This window comes from Balaenoptera acutorostrata, chromosome 19 (assembly GCF_949987535.1).
Source record: "Balaenoptera acutorostrata chromosome 19, mBalAcu1.1, whole genome shotgun sequence".
In the NCBI taxonomy this organism is placed as follows: domain Eukaryota; kingdom Metazoa; phylum Chordata; class Mammalia; order Artiodactyla; family Balaenopteridae; genus Balaenoptera; species Balaenoptera acutorostrata.
The window spans coordinates 62,049,298-62,074,404 of NC_080082.1; the positions used below are offsets into that span (position 1 = coordinate 62,049,298).

At 42.2% G+C, this 25,107-nt stretch overlaps 2 protein-coding genes and 1 pseudogene across 2 annotated transcripts in view; 1 reads left to right on the forward strand and 2 right to left on the reverse strand.

The window, feature by feature from the left end:
- The window catches only part of LOC114235400 (zinc finger protein 665-like), a 427,904-nt gene that overhangs the window by 183,186 nt on the left and 219,611 nt on the right, over positions 1 to 25,107 (reverse strand). The gene's annotated exons all lie outside the window — the stretch shown is intronic.
- Positions 9,520 to 11,236, reverse strand: LOC103015767 (60S ribosomal protein L22-like; annotated as a pseudogene).
- LOC103015484 (zinc finger protein 347-like) lies at positions 10,578 to 24,297 on the forward strand. The gene is given in 6 exon segments (XM_057534424.1): positions 10,578 to 10,609; positions 17,183 to 17,275; positions 19,285 to 19,411; positions 22,211 to 23,611; positions 23,697 to 23,932; positions 23,935 to 24,297. Coding segments are annotated over 5 exon segments (2,142 nt in total). The 5' UTR covers positions 10,578 to 10,609; positions 17,183 to 17,260.

The window sequence follows — 25,107 nt, forward strand, 5'->3', positions numbered from 1 at the left end:
TCCATTCTATATATATACACCACATTTTCACTATTCATTCGTCCTTCTATGGTGCTCAACCCAGTCTTCACATTAGATGGATGAGGAATCTGGACCCATCACTGAGCATCGTGACTCTGCGTCCTCCCCGTTCCTGAGGGCTGAGATCTGGGCTGCGGGTGAGGGGCTCTGCTCTGCACGGGGATCCATCAGGGCCTGGTCTGTGACTCAAAGAGGATTGTTGGGTCCAGCTGAGGTTCCCTCTGCTTTTTTTTTTTTTTTAAACTTTGGGTTTGTTTGTTTGTTTGTTTGTTTGTTTATGGCTGTGTTGGCTCTTCATTTCTGTGCGAGGGCTTTCTCCAGTTGCGGCAAGTGGGGGCCACTCTTCACCGCGGTGCGCGGGCCTCTCACTGTTGTGGCCTCTCTTGTTGCGGAGCACAGGCTCCAGACGCGCAGGCACAGTAATTGTGGCTCACGGGCCCAGTTGCTCTGCGGCACGTGGGATCTTCCCAGACCAGGGCTCGAACCCGTATCCCCTGCATTGGCAGGCAGATTCTCAACCACTGCACCACCAGGGAAGTCCCCTTCATGTCCTTTTTTGTGTCTAAATAAATGTCATGACATGCATCTTGATTTACATGATGGTAAAATAGGGGTATAGTAAGCATATACAAAATATTAACAAAATTTTAAAATCATACAGTGTCTCTTTTGTCCTTTCTGTGCTCAGTGCAGTAATTTTAAAGGATCAATATTCATGAGTTTTCTCTTTAAAATGAACACTATACAATGGGAACATTTTTGCTTGATAGATAAACTGGAAATTTCATATATTCCCCTTTAAAAGATTTTTTTTTTAAGTTTTTGCTAGTTTGTACTTGTGACCATTCAGTGGAGTAGGATGGAACCCCACCCAGAGTTTGGTTTGGTTAGTGAGACTGATATTAACATGTCTTGGATAATTAGCTCAGTTATTGTTTATTAATTTAGATTCACTACATCCTGAATAGGTCCTCACTGTAGGATTACATGAAGACCTACCATCAGGTTGGTCTGCATAAGAAGAGTTTTAACATAATACCCAGCTCATCCATGTATGTGGATTGTCTATATGCCCAATGCAATTGACAATTCAGGTGTAGTTCTCTTTCCCAGGTCACAGAAAACAGAAGACCCTTCAGAATCACTTCAATAAAGAGTAGCTTCTGACTTACCAGCTTATTTCTGTGATAGGGGGATGAATTTTACATGCCTGAGTCCTCCAGTCTCAGACCCCAGGTCTTGTCCCTGATTCTCTGGAGCTGAGTTTGGCCTCCTGCTTGAATGTGAATAGAAACAGAAAAGGTGATCTGTAGGATGAGAGTATGATGTGAAATAGCCCTTACTACTCTGGGTAAGTTTTGTATTTGTCGTGCTAGTTTCTAATACAGAGACAAGAACAGCTATTATTTCTTTAAACTGCATAAATTAATTCAAATTGTAGAAAATGTTTCTGGATCTAACCGCTGCCCCACTGCAAACACTTGGAGACCCAAGTTTCCAGGCCTGTGAATTGTTTGAGCCTCAGGATCCGGACATGCGAGCAACCTGCTATAAAAACGGCTTTTTATTGAAACCATTTTCATCTTAATCGGAAACATCTTAGTTTTTGAAGTGTTGGAATAACTGGCCCACACAATGTTAAGCTTTCACTTTGAAGCTGTTACAGATAGTCACTTAAAGTAAGCAGGTCAAGGTACAGGGAAGCAGCTTCGCCAGCCGCCCTCCCTGGCTCTTTGCTCCCACCTGGGCTCCTTCCTCACCCCGCCCCTCAACAGTAGCACGGTCCAGGTACAGCCCGTCAAGCCCTGCCTGTTCCCTTCAGGCACACTTCCCTCCAGAAGCAGAAACAATACACGGCGAGGTCACTATGCAGAGTATATGTTTCTCTTTACTGGTGGGACCCTGTGCTGTGCTGTCCCCCTTATTCCGTCCTCAGGGTGTTGGGAGTGACTGTAGACCTGATATCCCAGCACCCGGCCCTCTGCCTGCCAAATCCTCAGATCGCCATTACAAGTCATGTATCTTTTTATTTGGGTTTGAAATCGAGCTGAGGCTGCTCTCTTCCCTTCGCTTTTCTGCCTTTGGTCCACGGACAGCCTTTTGTGACATTTTCCATCGTAAAACCCTTTACTACCAGTAATTGTGAATGGAACAATTAATCAAAAGAATCAAAATAGTATTTATATGTGTATGGTTCACATTTAACTGCTGCCATTACATTTTGCTGTAGTTTAATTCTGAATTAATTAAAATGGGTATCCTGTTTTAATTAATGAAATTCAGTCCGTTTTCATAACCCTGGGTGAATCATGTTTCTTCGGCCAGCACAGTTTTGTTCCGCCTCAGTGCTTTGTAACAGAAGCACCATTAGGCTCTTAGGGTTGAAAGAGTCTGTAACAATTTCTTTCCGTGGTGGAATCAAACAACATACAGTTTACGAATTATATATTCATAATTTGTACCCGACTTATTCTCTGTAAACTCTGCTCCAGAATATTCATGCGGCTATAATGAAAATACCATAGGAGTGCATTTAAGGCTCTGCCTTCTATTAAAGTACAAAAATTGAACCAAGTAAATTGGGTTTCTTGAGTGCTTCACGAATTGGGGTGCATCCCATTTGAAACCGAGCAGGACCCGGAGGGCCTCCTGGACACGGAAGCCTTTCCGTGTCTCCTGTTTCCTGTTTGTAGGGAATAGGCTTCAGCCTCCATGATCTTCCCTGAGTTTCAAAGGGCAGGTGGAAACAGTTGCTAATCAGGATACAGAGACAAAGGAAGGGCCGTCAAATAATAGTGCATCCTTGGGATAGGATCCTGCTTCTGCCTCAAGGGATACACATAACAATATCTTAGAGCTTTTCTGCAGAACAAAATTCGATGAAGCATTCTTCATTCCAGAAACGTCAGGAGATCACCTGAGGCCAGATTAAAGGAAGCAGGCCCTGCACACACCCTGATACTTATCAACAACCCTGCCCTTGAACCAGTGCTATAAAACTCCTCACCATATCCCCCTCCCCCGCCTCCGGTTGGGACACACAGTTTCGAAGGGCATGAGCCTGCTGTGTCCCACTTTGGTTGGCAAAGCAATAAAGCTGTTTTTTTCTACTTCACTCAGAGCTCTGTCTCTGAGATTTGATTTGGGACCGTTGCGCAGAGGCTGAGTTTTCGGCATCACATCTAGATGATAAAGTGGTGGTCAAAGCTGTACAAGCTGGAAAGCTTCTATAGATAGAAGCTAGGCAGCATAAGAATTTTATTGCGAAGATCCAGCAATCCCAATACTGGGCATATACCCAGAGAAAACCGTAATTCAACAAGACACATGCACCCCAATGTTCATTGCAGCACTATTTACAATAGCCAGGTCATGGAAGCAACCTAAATGCCCATCAACAGACGAATGGATAAAGAAGATGTGCTACATATATACAATGGAGTATTAGCCATAAAAAAGAACGAAATTGGGTTATTTGTAGAGACGTGGATGGACCTAGAGACTGTCATACAGAGTGAAGTAAGTCAGAAAGAGAAAAATATCGTATATTAATGCATATATGTGGAATCTAGAAAAGGTACAGATGAACCGGTTTGCAAGAAAGAAATAGAGACACAGATGCAGAGAACAAACATATGGACACCAAGGGGGGAAGGGGGGGGTGGTGGTGGGATGAATTGGGAGATTGGGATTGACATATATATACTAGTATGTATAAAATGGGTAACTAATAAGAACTTGCTGTATAAAAAATAAAATGAAGTTCAAAAAAATAGATGCAAATGACAGCATACTATGAACACTGTTTTATACTTAAATTTTTCATTAGTATATATCTTGGAGATAATTCCAGGACATATAATTTAAAAAATATTTTTATTGCGAAGAGAAGGAAAATTTTTTCGTCGAGGTTATATTTTTCTGGGGGAGGTATGGCAAAGGTCTTATCCTGTTGTTTACCTCAGTGGTATCATTCATGAAATTCCAGAGTGTTTGGTTTAAGGTCACATTCCTGGGAGGGGTGTAACTGCAATAAAGTCTTGTTTTGCTGTCTTTGGGGCAAATGACCACTTCGGGACTGTTTTATTTTTTCCAACACTCCCTAAAACCTGTTCCCCATTCATGAATATGCAGTACATGGCATGCACCTTGACTTACATTATGGGAAAATAGGAATATAGCAAGCACATGTGAAATATTAGAAAATTTAAAAATCATACGATCTCTTATGCTTGAATCGCTCAGGGAACTAATTCGAAAATATCAATGTTCATGAGTTTTAAAAACGAACAATATACAAGAGGAACTTTTTCCTTCGAGAGATAAAGTAGAAATTTCATAATTCACTACCCAAACATTCTTTATTTTTGGTAATGTGCACTTGTAACCATTCACTGGAATAGGGTGGAACCCCATGCAAAGTGTTGTTTCGTCATTGAGGCTGGTGCTAACATTAAAGTGTTATGTGAATATTTGTTACATACTTCAGCTGTCTAGGGGGCAGGGGAGACTTCCAAGGTGTTTTAAAATGGTTTGAGAGAACAGGGAATGGTGACTGGCTTGGTGTGTTAATGTGATTACCAGGTGAGGCTTGATGGAGGGTACACTTACGGTTTGAACTTTCAGTTTGTATCACAGGACGGAGCCGTCAGGCTTCTTTATCAGCTTGCCCACATAGGCTGGATAGGAAGAGGTTGTGACTTATTCGGTGTCGGTAGTGAAACATCAAAAACTGGAGTCAGATTCTTTAACTAAATGCAATATTTACTCTTGAACCTCCTGATTTCTTGGTTAGGACACACCATGCGCTTCTTCATGCTAATAATTTTATTACATTTTTTTTTATTCCTGCAGCAGACATATTGTTCAATTGGGTTGTTGAAAATGCTTGTAAAATACTATTTTAAAAAATTGGCTAAATACGTTTACCCTGTTTAATAAAAATTAATGTGTGGAACTGTTTATTGGATAGTATAACTAGGCAATTTAGTAGAAGAGCAATTATCCAAGGGCTATTAAAATTTTAATTTCAAATAATGTTACTAAGCAATATGTTACATGGTTTATTTTCTACTGTAATACATTTTTGTTTTTTTATTTTTTCATTTTTCTAAAAATATTTATTTATTTGGTTGTGCTGAGTGTTAGCTGAGGCACGGAGGATCTTCGTTGCAGCATGTGGGATCTTTTAGCTGTGGTACGTGGGTTCTTAGTTGCAGCATGTGGACTCTTAGTTGCAGCCTGCATGCAGGATCTAGTTCCCTGATCAGGGATCGAACCCGGGCCCCCTGCATTGGGAGTGCAGAGTCTTAACCACCGGACCACCAGGGAAGTCCCTGTTTTTTGTTTTTTTTTTTTTCACATCTTTATTGGAGTATAATTGCTTTACAATGGTGTGTTAGTTTCTGCTTTATAACAAAGTGAATCAACTATACATATACATATATCCCCATATCTCTTCCCTCTTGCGTCTCCCTCCCACCCTCCCTATCCCACCCCTCTAGGTGGTCACAAAGCACCAGCTGATCTCCCTGTGCTATGCGGCTGCTTCCCACTAGCTATCTATTTTACATTTGGTAGTGTATATATGTCCAGGCCACTCTCTCACTTTGTCCCAGCTTACCCTTCCCCCGCCCCGTGTCCTCAAGTCCATTCTCTAGTAGGTCTGCGTCTTTATTCCCGTCCTGCACTTAGGTTCTTCAGAACCTTTTTTTTTTTTTTTTTAGATTCCATATATATGCGTTAGCATACGGTATTTGTTTTTCTCTTTCTGACTTACTTCACTCTGTCTGACAGACTCTAGGTCCATCCACCTCACTACAAATAACTCAATTTCGTTTCTTTTTATGCCTGAGTAACTGTTGTTTTTTTGTAAATACACTTTTTCCTTAGCATTATTTTTTCCTTCCAGACATATTCCATTTTTTAAAAATGTATTGCTTTTTTGAAAAATAAATTTATTTTATTTATTTATTTATTTTTGGCTGCGTTGGGTCTTTGTTGCTGCCCGCGGGCTTTCTCTAGTTGTGGCGAGCGGGGCTACTCTTCGTTGCGGTGTGCGGGCTTCTCATTGCAGTGGCTTCTCTTGTTGCGGAGCACGGGCTCTAGGCTCACGGGCTCAGTAGTTGTGGCTCGTGCGCTCTAGAGCGCAGGCTCAGTAGTTTTGGCACCTGGGCTTTGTTGCTCCGCTACATGTGGGATCTTCCCGGAGCAAGGATCAAACCTGTGTCCCCTGCATTGGCAGGCGGATTCTTAACTACTGTGCCACCAGTTAGTCCACATCTTCCATTTTTACATCAAGGGATGTATAAATCAGTGAGTTGTTTTCTGATTCTTGTGACATGAATACGTACATAACTCAGTGAGTTATATAAAGTAGGTGTGGGCTTCCCTGGTGGCGCAGTGGTTGAGAATCTGCCTGCCAATGCAGGAGACACGGGTTCGAGCCCTGGTCTGGGAAGATCCCACATGCCACGGAGCAACTGGGCCCGTGAGCCACAGCTGCTGAGCCTGCGCGTCTGGAGCCTGTGCTCCGCAACAAGAGAGGCCGCGATAGTGAGAGGACCATGCACCGCGATGAAGAGCGGTCCCCGCACCGCGATGAACAGTGGCCCCCACTTGCCGCAACTAGAGAAAGCCCTCGCACGAACCGAAGACCCAGCACAGCCAAAAATAAATAAATTAATTAATTAAAAAAAAATAAAATAAAATAAAGTAGGTGCACTATAAACATGATAAAAGGGCATTCCTCTAGGCGATCAATTTAATGAAAGAACTGGAATGGGGAGATGGTGAGATGAAATGTTTTAATTTGGGAATTGGTATGGTAAAGTGCTTGAAAATCAAGATTGTGGAAATGAACAAGGATGCAGGGAACTGAATGAGATTATAAGGATGAATAAGATAGAAAGACCCCACAATTCCAAGTATAGTTTGTGACAATGAGACAGTCTCCATTGCCAAAATGCCTGGAAGCCATTCTGCCACTTCTCAGTGGATGGTATTCACATTCAGGGCCAGTGCATTTTGCAGAGAAAATAAGATTTGTGCTACGTATATATAGCATGACAACTGACACCCAATATCCTTCACTTAGAACTTGATCCTGAGCAAAAAGAAAATATTTTCTTTGGAAAAGTGATCTTCAGTCTGATTTATATTATATTTCGTCATTATCCCACTTCAGGTAAGAGTTATTGTTATTAAGGGTTTATGCCTAATAACTTACTAAATTTTCATCTCTCAGAAAAGCACTGATATTTATTCTCATTTCACAAATGAAGGATTTTAGGACAAACACAGATTTAGACCCATTCATTTGCATCCCAGCAAGTGGCAGAATCGGGAATTGAATCCAGGTTGTCTGGTTTCAGTGACAAATTGCTTAATTATGTTGCTACACTAACAAGACTAATTATTTCTATCCTTCCACAACTCAACATCTGTACTTAATTTGTTAGTATCTGTTGACTCTTTTAAATGACTTAACTGCAAATATAATTGTGGTTATGATAATGTTCTATAACATCTATACAGGCATACCTCATTTTAGTGCACTTTATTTTATTTTTTAAATTATTATTTTATTTTTGGCTGCGTTGGGTCTTCTTTGCTGTGCGTGGGCTTTCTCTAGTTGTGGCGAGCGTGGGCTACTCTTTGTTGCGGTGTACCAGCTTCTCATTGCGGTGGCTTCTCTTGTGGAGCATGGGCTCTAGGTGTGCAGGCTTCAGTAGTTGCAGCATGCGGGCTCTAGAGCCCATGGACTTCCTTAGCTGTAGCTCATGGGGTCTAGAGAGCAGGCTCAGTAGTCGTGGCACACGAGCTTAGTTGTTCTCCAGCATGTGGAATCTTCCCGGAACAGGGATCGAACCGGTGTCTGCTGCGTTGGTAGGTGGATTCTTAAGCACTGCGCCACCAGGGAAGTCCCTGCCCTTTATTTTATTGTGCTGCAGAGATACTGTGGTTTTTTTTACAGATTGAAGGTTTGTGGCCACGGTGGGTGGAGAAAGTCTTTGGCACCATTTTTCCAACAACATTTGGTCACTTTGTGTCTCTGTGTCACATTTTGGTTATTCTCACAATATTTCAAACTTTTCGTTTATTAATATATCTTATGTTGTGTCTGACCAGTGATCTTTTTTTTTTAATACTTATTTATTTCTTTATTTGGCTGGGCTGGGTCTTAGTTGCTGCACCTGGGATCTTTTTAGTTGCGGCCTCCACCTCTTTGCCCACAGAAATTAAATGCTGCTGGTCAGGTAAGATGCCCCCAGGGCTTTCACGAAGGTCTGCATCTCTACGTCTACTAGACCAACTCCTTGAAGAGAAAGCAGAAATGATGTTTATTTTAGTTAATGTATTTAAACTTGTTTTAGACATAATCCTATTGCACACTTTATAGTCTACAGAATAACTTTTATATGCACTGTGAATATAAAAAATTGGAGTGACCCACTTTATTGTTAAGTTTGATTTATTGAGGTGCTCTGGAACCGAATTTGCAATATCTCCAAACTATGTGTGTAGATTTATTTCATAGGCAAATATTACCAAAGAATGAGTATTTAAATAAGATGCAGGTACACTGATTATCACATAATTCTACAAGAAAAAGTATCCAAGATGAAGTTGTATTTATTGAGGAAAAAGGGCTCACAATTATGATGGATAGAAAAGACACATTTTCGGGCTTCCCTGGTGGCGCAGTGGTTGAGAATTTGCCTGCTAATGCAGGGGACACGGGTTCGAGCCCTGGTCTGGGAAGATCCCACATGCCGCGGAGCAGCTAGGCCCGTGAGCCACAACTACTGAGCCTGCGCGTCTGGAGCCTGTGCTCCGCAACAAGAGAGGCCACGATAGTGAGAGGCCTGCGCACCGGGATGAAGAGTGGCCCCCACTTGCCGCAACTAGAGAAAGCCCTCGCACAGAAACGAAGACCCAACGCAGCCAAAAATAAATAAATAAATAAAATATTTAAAAGACACAGATAACAAAACTTATGGCAGCTAAAGCAATATTTAGAGGAAAACTTGCAGCTATAATATAAAAAGAAAAAAGAAAAAAAAAAGGACACATTTTCCCTTTAGGCAGGAACAAGTGTAAAACGATACCAGCTTCTGAAATTATTGCACAATATTGTGGCTAGCTAAGGTGACTTAGTCCTCCAGTCTCAGACCCCAGGTCTGGTCCCTGAGTCTCTGGAACCGAGCAGAGTGTTGAGTCAATCAGGAACAGAAACAGAATATACGTTTTTGGTTTTGGTTCCTATGTTTTATTCTAGAACTCATACAGAATATTCCAGGTAATTGAGGTTTTTTAAAAAATAATTTTTATTTTATTTATTTGGCTGTGCTGTGTCTTGGTTGCGGTATGTGGGATCTTTTAGCTGCAGCATGTGGGATCTAGTTCCCTGACCAGAAATTGAACCCGGGCCCCCTGTATTGGGAGTGGAGAGTCTTAGCCACTGGACCACCAGGGAAGTTCCCAGATAATTGCCTTTTAATCCTCATCTTCCTCCTCTTCATCTTGATTAATCTGGAAGTAATGCAATTTGAAACTTTCTTTGGTGATAGCACCTACCTAACCTACGTAACCAATCTCGGAAATTAGTCTTCTTCAGATATTTTTTGGTGCGATATTTCAAATACCTTTTGGAAAAAGACACCTCAGAAGTTACAGTAATCTTGCATTGCTTCTTTTGATTGTTACAACGCCTCCACTAAGATTCCCAGCTTTTCCGTTGTTTGATTCTCTCCTGAAGAACCTGCTGAAAATTGGCAGCTGCTTCTTTTTGATTGTTGCAACGCCTCCACTAAGATTCCCAGCTTTTCCGTTGTTTGATTCTCTCCTGAAGAACCTGCTCAAAATTGGCAGCATCCATGATTCCATCTTGTACAGGATGGGTACAGTCAAGAGTAAACTTCAGGACCTGCTTCTTTTGGTTTTTTAATTGCCCCCCTTTGCCACAAGCTTTTTCAGGGGCTCCAAGGCGGCCGCGGAGGCTGAAAGGTCAGAATATCCGTTGTTTAGGGTTTCAGTATGAAATAGACCATTCTACGTAGCTAGAGTTTTTTTTTTAATGCACATTCTCGTTTGTAATGCAAAGAAAAATCCAGTTTTTATTTCCTTAAAGTGCTTATATTAATTGTAACTGCAGCAAATGTTCCAGGCTCCAATCACCGCCCCACAGCTACCACTTGGAGACCCAAGTTTCCAGAGCTCTGAATTGCTTCAGCCTCACGAGCGGGACGTGCGAGAAATCTTTTGGCAAAAAAAAGCTTTTTATTTAATCTGCTTTTAACTTAAGAGTAATCTTCTTAGTTTTTGCAAAACCGGCCCATACAATTGTACGCTTTTACCTTAAAAGTATTATGGACAGTTAACTAAGCAGGTCAAGGTAAGGGAACCCCGGCCCCTGCGCCGCACTCCCGCGCTCTCTCTGCAGACCTGCACTCTCCCCCCGCCGCCCCTCGCACGTAGCGCTCCGCCCAGGCCCCGCCCCGGAAGCCCCGCCTCTTCTCTCTGCGTGTCCGCGGTTTCCTACGGAAGTAGAAGCGGTGAGCGCGAGGTGAACGTCGTGCGGCTGACCGTAAGTTTTTTCTTCGTAGTGTGTATGTGCCGCGCGGTCCCCCTTACTCCATCCTCGGGGTCTCGGAGTCACTATGGACGTAAAATCACAGCAGCCGGCCCTCCACCCCAAGTAAATCCAGACGTCGCCGTCACAGGACGGGTGTCTTTTCCTTTGGGTTTGAATTCGCTCTGAGGCTGGTCCCTGACCTTGGCTTTTTTACCTTGTCCACGTAGACACCGCCTTTCGCAACATTTCCCTGCTTCAAACCTGTTAATGTCTCGCCCTCGCAGTGTAAAGTCCTCTTCCGCGAGGTGGATTCGCGCCCCCAGCCTGGCCTTCTCGGCCCCTGGAGGGCAGCGCCGGCCGCCCCGCTCCCGGAGGGGCCGCGTCCTCTCCCGGGTCCTGGGATTCTGCAGAGCCCGCCCCTCTCCGGAGACCCCCTCCCTCCCTCCCTCCCAGCCCCTCTGTCCTCGCCTGCTTCTCAGGCCGGTGCTTTGCTCCGCAGGCCTCCCCTTCCTGGTCAGCCCTTCCCCTCACCCGGCGTGGGGGGCGGGGAGTGACCTGGGCCAGCCGTGTGACACCCAGTGTATGTCTGTCCCCAGTTTCCACACCGCTGGAAAATAGTCTCTTCCGGTAGGGCGGCATCTTATTTAGTCACCATCCCTGTAAATTCGTGGGCGAGGGGGATCAGGAGAAGCAGAGACAGAGCGACTGGGAGAGAAGCAGAAAAACTGAGAAGGAGGAAGGAATGAGAGAGAACCGATGGGATAGTAACATAGGGAGAGGGGCCTTGTATCACCGGCAGGAGGGAGGCACTTCACACAGGGAGTGGGCGGAGAGCGTAGGAGTTGCAACCATGCCCTTCAGAGGACCGTGGTGCTGGGAGAGAAAGAGGAAAACTAGTGACTAGAAGAGCACAAGAGAGAAAGCAGGAAGGAGGCATAGCCACCTGGGGTGCCTGAGAGTGCAGACTAAGGCATTGTAGCAGTTACAGAAAAGATGTAACCTGGAGATCGGAGAGGGAGCTGAGTTTGGGAATAAAGATGGAGAAACACATGGATATTTAGGACAATCATACAGGTTGGGGAGAAAGCAGCAAGAAGGGGAAGAAGTCGCAGGGTGGGGCAGGACAAGGGTGAGGGAGAAGTAGGAGGGGAGAAACAGCAGGAGAGTAGAGGGGAACAAAAAGACAGAGATGAAATAGGAGACAGATAAACAGAATGAAATGGAAACACATAGCGTTGCAGGTAGAGGTGAGAAACTGGGTCCAGATGGGTGGTGAGTTGTTTGGATACGGATGATTATGTTGTGATATGCTGATTTGTAGCTTTAGAATCTAATGAATTAAAATGTATTTGCTTAAATTAGACAGATGAGTATGGGAAGTGCAAAAAGTGAAAGTTTTGTGTATTTTGTAAGTACTTGTATGAGAAGATAACTTCCATTTGCAGTTCCTGTTCGGCCAAGGCGCAGTGACTTGACCCAGACGGTTGTGGGTCACCCTCTTCCATTTTCCTGGCATGAGGTAGAGGAGAGGAGAGGCGAGAGACTAGTGGCACAAGAAATGACTAGCTTTGTCACCACGTGGTGCCTCTTTAAAGGAACATTAAAAGTTTTGGGTTTTGTAATGAATTTTCTTCTTTCTTTCTGGTTTCTTTACGTTTAATTCTTTGTGTAGCTTGGAATAAATCTTAGTCCATTCAATTTCTACTTTCCTGTAGGTAATTATTAACTTCTGGAATAAGTTTGGTTCCCTTAGGTAGTCTATTCATGTCATTCTTTTCTAAATAAGGTAAATCCTCAATTTTTGAAAAACTTCGACACCAGCATTTTTAGATTAAAAATAATTCACAAATTATTTCTTTTTATTGATTCAGGTTTATATGAGGCCTGAGTGCTTTTCCTCTTCATCTTATATATTGGAAAACTTCTTTGATAACTAGTAAATAATTTTAGATTATTTTGATGAGTATTTGGTAAAGAGGTCATTGGACTTTTACATTAACAGTCAAAACCTAATTTAACCAGTTAGTCTAATATTTGTTTTTTTCCTCTTTTATTTGGTCTGTTAAAATAGCTATGAGGTGACAGGAAGATGTTTCGCTCAGGTCCCTCTTTAGTGTTCTTTGCAAATGATGAAGGATGGGTTGGATTGACTTGGAACCTTCCTCCAACAGAGCCATCTATTCATGATGAAGAAGTTTGCTCACAGTTTATTTTTCAGCTGACCCCTTACAATGTTTTCTTCACCAGTGGCTATATTTTTGCAAATCTGCACGTTTAAATATTTTACTGAGATCTTCTGGAAAAAAGAATTTGAATACTCAGTATTATGTCTGTGTGATCAGACCTTGAAAGAGAAGTTTCCTTTGGTCAGGAACGTGAAGGTTGGTCCTGGTGTTTTAAATTCGACAGGCGATGAGGACAAAGTCTGCCCACTGGCCCTTCAAGATCCCATTTCAGACTTTAGTTCCACCTGATTCTCTGGATTCAACCTGGGCTTTCTTAGACATGTCTCCCCTCTGGGCCTCCTCAGGGAGCCCACTTGTAATATGGAGATGAGAGTCTAGACTCAGAAACTGTGAGTCTGAGGAATATTGACTCCTGAAGTGATTGGCCAAATTGTTTGTTTGTCTGTGTGTGGGAATTCTTTCTAGTGAGAGTGTCCTGTGTTATTTAGAATTTTTCACGGTTCCCAGTCATCTAGAATGAAAAGCAAAAATGCTAGGATTGAGAATGGAACATAGCCTCATAGTTTGAGAAACCATAGTCAGACATATTTCTCTGCATTAAATGTAAATCTGAAAGTAGTTTATGTCAACCCCTGGGCTTCAGACCTCCACTGGGTTTTTTTTGTCCTTGGGACAAAATCCAGTTTCCTTCCTGTAGCTACACAGACCTGTGTCATCCTCAGGGCCCTGCCGGTGTCTCCAGCCTCATCCTGGGAGCTGACCCTGTTCTGTTGGTTCACTCTGTCCTGGTCACATTCACCTTTTCTCTGTTCCCAAACACCAACACCTTTCATGTTTCAGACCTTAGTTGTTCCTCTTACCTTTTTCTTTTGAATCAGCATGATTCTGGCCGTACACCCTCCTTCAAGTCTTAGTTCAGAGATGGCTCGCCATCCACCCCCCGACAATCTCTGTGACATTAACCAGGTTTTATTGCCTCAGTATCAGTCACCCTCAACAGAAACGCACTTCTCCATTGATTATTTTGAGTCTCTTGTCTTTAACGTCCACCGAAGGACACGGTGTTCATCTTTTTCCGAGGGTCACTGCAACGCCTCACTCGTGGGATGTTTTCAGATGCTAGGAATTTGCATTGGGCTGAGTACTCCTCAGGGAATACGAAGGTAACAGGGTAGGTGATGAGGATGGTTCCCATATTTGTCTGGATATCTCAGCGCTTATTGATCTTTACCTTGTGTGCCTCCTTAATTACTCCAGAGCAAAAAGCTGTAGGGAGGCCTAAGGAGCCCTGTACAACTGATTTTCTCTTGCAGTGTTGTCAGGTGTCCTCATGTTTATTCTGCTGCCTTACTGCTCTGCTGTAGCTACAGGTGTTCCAGGCTGTGCACATCTGGGGACCAGTTGCCACCTTGACAAGTGCTTTGCCTTCCAGCAGTTCATCCGCTCAGAGTCAGGGGTAGTGATTTTACGATGCTAAGGGTGGGAAGAAGTCCAGAACCTAAGGGGATGTGAAGGAGATCGCCCTAAATAGGGAATGTATTTTCCAATTAGATGTGAGTGGGGAGAACAGGAGACAAGAAACTTAAAGGACGCTCTCCCTTTGTAACTGTCTCACTGAACTCAAATGCCTGTGTAACTGCACTCCATAACGTCCCCAGTTGCTGGCAAATATTCTCCAGGGGGCCAGCTGTTTGATCTTCATACTGAATGCCCAGTGTCCTTTGGGTGGGAGCGTCTGTGTTCTTGTTGCAAGATCTTTGCTGAGAGGTCTTTGTGCCACTTATCACGTTTCCTCGTGTTCGCATGGAGGAGAGATAGAGAAGTCGGGAAAGGGAAGCAGAGCCTGTATGGGTCTGCACGAGGGATATGGCCGCAGGTGTGGGCATCAAGTTGAGCCCCGTGAATGTGTGCACCTGTCCCTTGTGGGATCAAGGGACGTGGGGAGGTATTGGCAAGGGATGTCTTAATTCTGTCTGGAGCATCATGACCTGGGTTTATGGGTGGTTGTGGGTTTGAGGCACCATAGGCTCCTAGCTCAGCTTCCCTGTAGCATAGATGCTGAGACTGAGGCTTGCATGTACTGGTTACGTTGGGTCACACCTTCATTCCTGAGGAGGAATGAAGACAGTGGATTTAGAAAGGGAACCATTTTCCCCCAGTATTGTTAGAGCTGTGGCCTGAGATACACCCGTAGGGAGCTCTGGGTAGAGGAGGATGGCTGCCATGGTACCGCAGGAATGGATCTAGAGGGCGCCCTGTAGAATCCACTCTAAGCCGTGACTTGTGTTGGCTTTTTTGGGAGGGTAAGAATCATCGTGTAAACCTCCAAGTAATACAGGGAAAGTCTCAGAGATCATTTTTCGCATTACCTTTGCTATTTTTGAGCATTTTGGGTTGTGAGGGAAGAATATTTCAGATGCGCTATGAAAGGTACAAAAGAGAGCACGTCATTGGGGATGTTGGGGTCTCACTGAGGCATGTGTATCATTGGAGACATCTTTTTAATTGGTAGGTTATGGAGACGACAGTGTTTGTGCTGGAATCATTGTAAATGAAAATATGGGCTTTTGGGTCTACTGATCCTTGGGTGTCTTCATATGTGTTTTTTCCTGATGGCATGAGTTATGAAGAGCTTGGCTTGTTATTTGGTATTTTCTATGAGAACCATTAAGAGAGTGTCTGGAGACTGTGTTGGACCCCGTAAGAGTTTGTTAGTTTATTTGTGTCCGTACGGGAATTTATGAGTTCTGTGTCAGATGGCAGAATGTTTTGAGCAGGGAGCTTTTGCTAGGTATGTGTCTAGCACGGGTCATAAAGTCCTGTCATGTTTGGAAAGATTGTTTCAAGAATCAAAGGGCCCCAACACCACAGTGATCGAAAGTCTAGAGGCTCATCCTTGGGAAGAAATAGCTGTTAACTTTCTTGCTGCCAGGCTCATGCTTGTTTCTGTACTATCCTGTCTTTATCTGTCTCAACACACAGACACAGACACACACACACACACACACACACAGGCCCAATACGGAGAACAGAGCACACTTAATGCCCTGTTGGTGGGAATGTAAATGATACGGCTATTATAGAAAACAATATGGTGGTTTCTCAGTAAATTTAATGTAGAACAGACACAATCTGTCAAACCCACCTCTGGCTCGATATCCAAAGGAAATGAAATCAGTATACTGAGCGCAATATCTGCCCTCCAATGAGCATTAATGCATTATTCACAACAGCCAAGTTGTAGAAAGAACCATAATGTTGACGAATGAATAATGAAGAGATTTTATATATAAATATATATATATATGTATGTATGTATATATATACACACACACACAAAATTCAGCCATAAAAATGAAGGAGCCTATCATTTGTGACAAAATGAACGAACCTAGAATGAATATGCTCAGTGAAATAAGCCTGACAGAAAAAGATAAATTCTGTGTGAAAACTAGCAATGTAAAACTCATAGAGCTGTAGAGTAGAAAGGTTGTTACCAGGGGCTGGGTGGTGGAGAAAATGGGGCGATGTTGCCCAAGGGTTAGAAACTTTCATTTGTAAAATGAGTAAGTTCTGGGGATCTCTGTGTACTATGCTGACTACGGTTGATCATAGTGTGTTACTATATACTGGAGAATTGTTGAGGGAGTAAAATTTTAGTGTTCTCACTACACAGACACAAAATGGTAACTGTGAGTTAGTGGAAGTGTAAATTACTTGATGCTGATAATTATTGTACATTGTGTACATCTGCCAAATAATCACATTGTACAGCTTATATGCACACCATTTTTATTCATCAATTATACCTCAGTAGTGCTTGAAAAGAAAAAGAAAGCGTGAGGTGTGTTGGGCTCACCTCCTCTAGATGGTGCTCAACCCAGGCTTCACGTTGATTTGAGTAAGGCATCTTTATATGTTTTATCCCCCCTGAACAGAGATGCCTTTTAAAGTAGCTGGGTTGGGGCCCAACACGAATAATACTTAAGGTTCCCCAGGATGTTCCAATCCGGATCCCTCACTGAGCATCGTGACTCTGGGTCCCCCCATTCCTGAGGGCTGAGGTCTGGGCTGAGGGTGAGGGGGCTCTGCTCTGCGTGGGGATGGATCAGGGCTGGTCTGTGACCTGCAGGGGGTCGTCGGGTCCAGCTGAGGTGCCCGCTGCTGCTGTGTACGTGGGGGCCTCACCAGGAGGGGAGCCTGATCTGAAGGAAAGGGTGGGGAAGCTCCCTTGTTGGTCTCTGTGTGGGAGTTTACTGTCCTGAGTCCCTCCTGGGACCGTGGGCAGCAGGGGACTGTCTGTTCCACATGCTGAGGTCTTCCCTGTGTGCGTGGTGGTGACTCAGGAAGGGGGGGGTGTTGATTCCAAGCATTAAACAGCCTGTTTCCAACTTTGAAGATCGACCTCCAAAGGCTCACATGGTCTGAGGAAGAAGCCCATAAGAAGAGGAGGAAGAGGAAAGAGAAGGAGTAAGAAATGGCTCTTTCTCAGGTGAATTCATGTTCTCAGTTGATTCTTCAGTGTATCCGTCCTGAAATTCCCTTCTTTGGACACGCTAATCCTCTCTGACTCTGAGGTGTTGTTCCTGACACCTGTGCATTCATCCTTAACCTAGTGCCGTCCCTCAGTACGTGTTTATAATTGTTATATCTTCTTGGAGAATTGACCCTTTTATGATTACGTGATGTCCTTTGTCTCTTACGTCAGTTTTTCTGTTTACTTTGTCCGATATTTTGCAGTCACTCTTGCTGTCTGTGGGGTGGGATGTCTTTTTCCTTCCTTTTGCTGTTTGCCTTTCCTGTCCTTAGATGTGTCTTTCATTCTAGCTCTCTGTTTTCCTCCTGTTACTTCCTCTAGTGGTCCCTGCTCAGGCACACTGTACCGTGGTGAACGGCAGGAGCCCTGGCCAGCCCCCTTCACTCCACTGTAACTTCAGCGGGAATGCATCGACCCTTTCCTTCTGATCATGACATTGGTGAAATGTTCTTTCTTAATAACAATATACTTTTTCCATATTCTTTTTTGTTATGTTTTATAATTCTCCAAGAAACTTTTTACTTTACCATTGTGAGAATTTTATTCTTAATCTGTTAAAATAACGTATAATAGTAATAACTTTTCTAATTTTAAAAAAAAATTTTTCTGATTTTGAATCAATGTTTTATTAGTGGAAAAACAAAGAAACCCTTTTTGGCCTTTGTTAATGCCTATCTGTATAAATTCAAATGGACAGATTTATATTTATATTTTTGAATATAGTTATTGAAATTGGAGTTAAAGTATTCTTATTTTTTTTAAATGTCTGTACTATTTTCTTTTTTAGCAGACTACTATAGAATCATGTTGAGAAGCTCAGTTTAGTACAGTTTGTACATTTTCATTTCTGTAAGAAATATCCTGAAATACACGTGAATAGATATGATAATGAAAAAATAGTCTGAGAATCTGTCAGGAGACCACTCTCGTTTCAGTTAATTTATCGTTGACATGTGTGTATACGTGCATGGATGTGCAAGTCCATGGTTTAGATAAAAGACATCATGATTTTAAATCTATAGATATCTTTTTGCAGTTCATATTATATCTTTAGTATATTCCCTGGCCTTGAATTTTTTCTACAGTATCATGTTCATGGTTTAAATAGTAATAAGATTACTAACGTTTTGTGTGTATGTGTGCGTGTACACGTATATAATGAACTTTTAGGCTGTTCCATGTTGTTTACCTTGAACTTCTTTAAAGTTTTCTCAGGTAATCATCTGTCAGTGAAGTTTTAATGCTCTATGTGTTACTTAACTCTGATTTTTTTTTTTTTTTTTTTTTAAACTCTGTGATTTTTAAGCTTCAGTTCCAGAGCCCAACCATGGTATAGCCCAACCAAGTTCATGTGCTTACTGTATGATTCCTTAGATTCCTGAACTCAGTCGAGTTTTTCAGAGTGTCTCTGACACAGTCTTCTCCTCTGTAAGTTGGGAAAAGATCTTTCTTTAATGAGCTTTGATGTTGCTAACAAGTTAATACATGTAAAACATTTAGAGTAATGCATAGCATGTAGGAAGTGTTCATATAATGTTCCTCTTTGCTGCTGTTAGTGTCATCATAATTGGAGGTTTTGAGCTTTCTTTATAAAGCCACCGTGGACTCTGTCATCTCTGAAGACACCACTCATGCTCCTCCACATCCAGGAGGAGGATTATCCCCCAGTGTATAGAACGTAATATCTAACACTTCCACATGGACAGCCCGGTGTTGAATTTTTATTTGTATGTATTTCATGTATTGCCCACAAAAATGAGAAGGGTAAATCTATTTGAAGGATATTGTAATCTCTATGACAAAGCATAAGAAGTTAAAATTAGACACCCAATTAGCTTCAAATACCTTTCCATGGATCTGTCAGAATACATACTTCAATCTAATTGATCTTTTACCTCTACTCATTTTGTATGGAAATAAGAACTCTCCTCATGTCCTCTCGGTGAAATGTTTTTTTATTTAAGGGACAGTTGACATTAAATGATGTGGTCATCGAATTCTCTCCAGAAGAGTGGGAATGCCTGGACCCTGCTCAGAGGGCCTTGTACAGGGACGTGATGTTGGAGACCTGCAGGAACCTGCTCTCTGTGGGTGAGGATAACTTCCCTCCAAAAGTCGGGAGGGTATCTTTGCATTTTCCCCTGTTTCCCTTTTGGAATCCCCTGCCTTGGTTAACTGAGCTCAAAGCCATGTTGACTGAGGCATGAAAAGCTTCTTGATTTAGCATCAGGAGTTTAAACATGCCCTTTCTTCAGATGATCTGGCCACTTCGCGGTACACCAGGAGTTTTTTAAGTGATTAAGTGTGTCTAATGCCCAAGCAGAAACTTTTAAAATATTTCATTCCCTGTGCTCTACCTCTGTGCTTTTGATTCAGTACCTATTGGAAGAGAGTTAGATGTCTGCATATTTCATTCTTCCCTCTGCATTGAGAAGGAGGCACGTGGTGGATGAGTTTCTGAAATATGTTTCCAGACCCACTGCAGCATTAGTAGTGTTTGGGAAACTCTACCAAATGGGAGAGTTGTTTGCGAAAACAGAAATCTATTCGTTGTCAAGTCTGAGAGGAAATTTTTCTTCTCCCTTAGTTATCACTCGGTCCCTCAACATGTAAAATGTATTCTTTCCCCCTCCAGTGGTGTGGGAGCTCCACCAAAGACAAAGGCAAAGTCTTTATCATGATATACAGCACTCGGCTATCTGGCCCCTGTGAACTTGTTGCTGCTTGATTTTGAGGAGCGTAAACAGGGTTGTTTTAAAGGGGTCTGTTGCTCCCTCAGCTCTCCTTTTGGACTTGATTCCCTTGGATGCTCAGTTCTCAGTCCATATAGATCAGAGCTGATGCCTCCAGACTCCAGCCCCTGAGCCTTTCTGGGTTCCACCCCCATCTTGTGTTCTTTGAAGACCTAATCAGGAGATGGGAAAACACTGGCTGCTCTTTCATTCCATCTGGCACCTCAGAACCTGCAAGGAGCTGTCTCAAGCCCTGTCTGCTTGTTTTGCTACCTCAGCCATTTACTCCTTTGACTAATATCTCCCCATTCTGCTACCAGAGTTTGGTAACAGCTGTTCTACTCTAAGTTGCTCTTAGTATGCCCCTTTTTTAAATTTTACTTTATTTATGTGTTTATTTTTTTGTTGGCTGCACTGGGTCTTCATTGTGGCGCGCAGGCTTCTCTAGTTGTGGCGGGCAGGCTCCAGAGCTCGCGGGCGCAGTTGAGGCAGCGCTTGGGCTTATTTGCCTCTTGGCATATGGGATCTTAGTTCCCCAGCCAGGGAGCGAACCCACGTCCCTTGCAATGGAAGGCGAATTCTTAACCACTGGACCACCAGGGAAGTCCCAGCATGCCTCTTTTTAAAAAAATATATTTTGCACATAAATGGGATCATTCAGTATTATTTTTTCTCTGAATAATTTTACTGAGTATATACCCTCATTGTCCATCTGTGCTGTTAAAAATAGCTGGATTTTTTTCTTCTTTATGTGTAAATGAAATTGCATTCTGTGTATCTCCCAGATTTGTTCCCCATCCATCTGTTGGACAGTTAGGTTGTTTCAATGCCTGGGCCATTGTGATTACTGCTGTTATGAATGTGGGAGTGCAGGTATCTTTTTTTTTTTTTTTAATAAATTTATTTATTTTATTTATTTATTTTTGGCTGCGTTGGGTCTTTGTTGCTGCGCGCGGGCTTTCTCTAGTTGCGGCGAGCAGGGGCTACTCTTCCTTGTGGTGCGCGGGCTTCTCATTGCGGTGGCTTCTCTTGTTGCAGAGCACAGGCTCTAGGCGCGCAGGCTCAGTAGTTGTGGCTTGCGGGCTGTGGAGCGCAGGCTCGGTAGTTCCGGCGCACGGGCCTAGTTGCTCCGCGGCATGTGGGATCTTCCCGGACCAGGGCTCAAACCCATGTCCCCTCCGTTGGCAGGTGGATTCTTAACCACTGCACCACCAGGGAAGTCCTCTTCTTTTCTTTTAACCTCATTATTTTTAGTTGCCTCGTACAGTTTTATTCACACATATATGCGATCACAAGCTATGATACCCCGTGTTTATTATTCCCTCTCCTCCACTCAGTCCTGGTATCAGTCCTGGTCTTTCTTTACATGGTCTCTCTCTCTCTTTTTGTATTATTTATTTATTTATTTTTGGCCACACCCCGTAGCATGTGGGATCTTAGTTCCCTGACCTGAGATGGAACCCGCACCCCCTGCTTTGGAAGCACAGAGTCTTAACCACTGGACCGCCAGGGAAGTCCGTTTACATTGTCTCTTGATGTGGTTAGAATCACTGTCGTTTGGTCACGTATTTAAGTTGTTCTCCTGATCTCCCCAGTTTCCACAGCACTTCATCATCCATCCCTCCACCTTCCTCATTACTCACACTGTAAAAATGATTCCCTTTCATCCACTGAAAAACTTTTTCAGTAGATGACCTAAATCAAAATGTGCAGCCGTGATGACTCAGAAACCATTTCCAGCAGGGATGCTTGAATAGCAGTATTAGTTACATAGCTCACTTCTTCTTGCATCTCCCTTAAGATTTCCTTTTTAAACTTCTGGTATTTGTATGTTTACTGTTAGTTGGTATGTGCTTTGTGGTCACAGTGGAAAATACCCGTTTTTGAGAGCTAATGTAAGTTTTTCCATTTGAACGTTTTTGTCACGGTGTTTGAAACGATGCTATGCTGAACTTAATTTGAATTACGTGTAATCACTCTTTCTGTAGTGAAGAATCCTATTCTTTACTGTTCTTCAAAAATTTAACATCACGGTTGAAAAGTTTCGTAACTCTGTTTGATAAAAGTGTTACTTTTGTTTAATATCATATATTCAACATGAAACATTTATTCATGCAGTGTAATGAATAGGAAATGTATGGTTCTTTGTATCTTGTAGATATTTCTCATATACACGTGATAAGGAAATTACAACTAAAATCAAACATTGATAGAGGAGGAGTATTCCAAACAGTGATTTTGGGAAGACATGAAATCCAGGAAATCAAACCTTTTTACCTCTCGGAAATACAGGAGAATGTGTTTGACTTTGGATTTCAGTGGAGACATGATGAAAGAAATTACAGAAATATCCCTACATCCCATAACCAAAATGTCACTGATAGAAGAAGTCAACATGGTGGAAGGGATGCGGGAAACAACCATATTGGAAATAGACTTGTGTTAAGCCTTCAGGATGAACTGCATATGTTTAAAAGTAAACAGAAAATTGATGATTTTAATAAAGCTAATAAGAGTATCAATAGTACTTCCTCATTTTCACCAGTTGAAGGAATTTCTCCTCCTGTCCAAACCAACATTTCTAATATATATTTTATGCATCCTTCAATACTGACACAAGACCAGAGCCCACACAGGGAAATGCCTTGCAAATGTAATGAGTATGGCAAAACGTTTCATCAGGGCTCAAATCTCAGGAGTCATCAGAGAATCCATATAGGAGAGAAATTACATAAATGTGATGTATGTGACAAGGTCTTTAGCCGAAATTCAGACCTTGTAATTCATCAAAGAATTCATACTGGAGAGAAGCCTTACAAATGTAATGAGTGTGGCAAGGTCTTTAGTACAAAAGGAAAGCTTTCAGTTCATCAGAGAATTCATACTGGAGAGAAACCTTACAAATGTAATGAGTGTGGTAAAACCTTTAATCAGAGATCAATCCTCACTCGACATTGGATAATCCATACAGGAGAGAAATTACATAAATGTGATGTATGTGACAAGGTCTTTAGTCAAAATTCAGACCTTGTAATTCATCAAAGAGTTCATACTGGAGAGAAACCTTACGAATGTAATGAGTGTGGCAAGGTCTTTAGTCAGAAAAGAAAGCTTTCAGTTCATCAGAGAATTCATACTGGAGAGAAACCTTACAAATGTAATGACTGTGGTAAAACCTTTAATCAGAGCTCAACCCTCAGTCGACATCGGATAGTCCATACAGGAGAGAAATTACATAAATGTGATGTGTGTGCCAAGGTCTTTAGTCAAAATCCAGACCTTGTAACTCATCAGAGAATTCATACTGTGGAGAACCCTTAAAAATGTAGTGTCTGTGGGAAAACCTTTTTTTCTTCCTCTGGCGTCAGTAGGCATGACATAATCCATAGAGTAGCAAAACCATATAAATATGATGTATGTGACAGAGTCAGTCATCAAAATGCAGTCCTTGGACTTCATCAGGAAATTCATACTAGAGAGAAACCTTAGGAATGTAATGAGTGTGTCACAGTCTTTAGTCAAAACACAAACCTTGCGAGTCATCCAACAATTCATAATAGTGAGTAATCTTACAAATGTAATGAGTGTGGCTAAAACCGCTCATCAGGGCTCATACCTCAGTAGGCATCAGATAACCCATACAGGAGAGAAATTACACAATTGTGATGTATGTGGCAAGGTCTTTGGTTAAAATTCATACCTTGCAGTTCATCGGAGAATTCATACTGAAGAGAAACCTTACAAACGTAATGTGTGTGGCAAAACTTTTCATCATGGCTCAACTCTCTGGCATCATCAAATAATCCATACAGGATCCAAACCATATAAATGTGACGTGTGTGGCAGAGTCTTTAATCGAAATGCAGTCCTTGCATTCTTCTTCAGAGAATTCTTACTGGAGAGAAACCTTACAAATGTCATGAGTGTGGCAAAGTCTTTTGTGAGAAGACAACCCTTACAAGGCATCAAGAAATTCATATTGCAGAGAAACCTTACAAATGTAATGCATGTGCCAAGGTCTTTAGTCAAAGCCTCCAACTTCGAATTCATTGGAAAATACATAATGGAGCAAATTACAAGAGTAATGATTGTGGCAAAGTGTTTAGTCAAAATGCAAACCTTGTACGTCATCAGAGAATTCATAATGGTGAGAAGGCTTACAAATGCAATGAGCGTGGCAAGGTCTTTCGTCAGAGTTCAACCCTTTCAAGTCTTCGGAGAATTCATAATGGTGAGCAGTCTTAGACATGTAATGAGCGTGTCAGATTCTTCAGTGTGCTTTCAAGCCTGACTTAATGCCATCAGGCAATCCATATAGGTGAGAGACTTTAATAATGTAGTGATGTGACAAGGCTGTTAGCAGGTGTCCCCATCTTATGCTTGATTAGAAATTTCATTCCTGATTGAAACCAGTAATTGTAATTATTGTGGCCTGGCCTTTTGACAAGGAATGTATTCACCAAAGAATTCATTCTGGAGATTACCTCATGAATGTATGAATGCGAAAAACCTTCACTCGGGGCTCACATCCTATTAATCATCAGACAGTCCATACTGAACAGAACATTACAGCATTACTCTGCCTTGGGAATGCTATTTTTTTAAACACTCCTTAATACCTGCTCCCCATTCTTGAGTATGCAGTATATGAATGTATTTTTTTCTTGTTCTTTTATGTGTCTAAATAAACGTCATGGTATGCATCTTGATTTAGATGAAGAGAAAGTAGGAAAATAGTAATCATATGCAAAATAGAAAAATTTAAAAATCAGTATCACATTTGTTCTTTATTGTGCTCAGTGAAATAATTTTTAGGGCTCTATGTTCATGAGTTTTCTCTTCAAAATGAACCACATACAATGGGGACATTTTTGTTTGGTGGATAAACTAGAAATTTCATGTATTCACCCTTAAGACATATTTTTGTTGTTGCTGGTTTGCACTTGTGACCATTCATTGGAATAGGGTGGAACCCCACACAGAATTTGGTTTGGTTATTGAGACTGATATTTATATTGAAGTGTTATGAGAATGTTTGTTATATATAATTCAGCT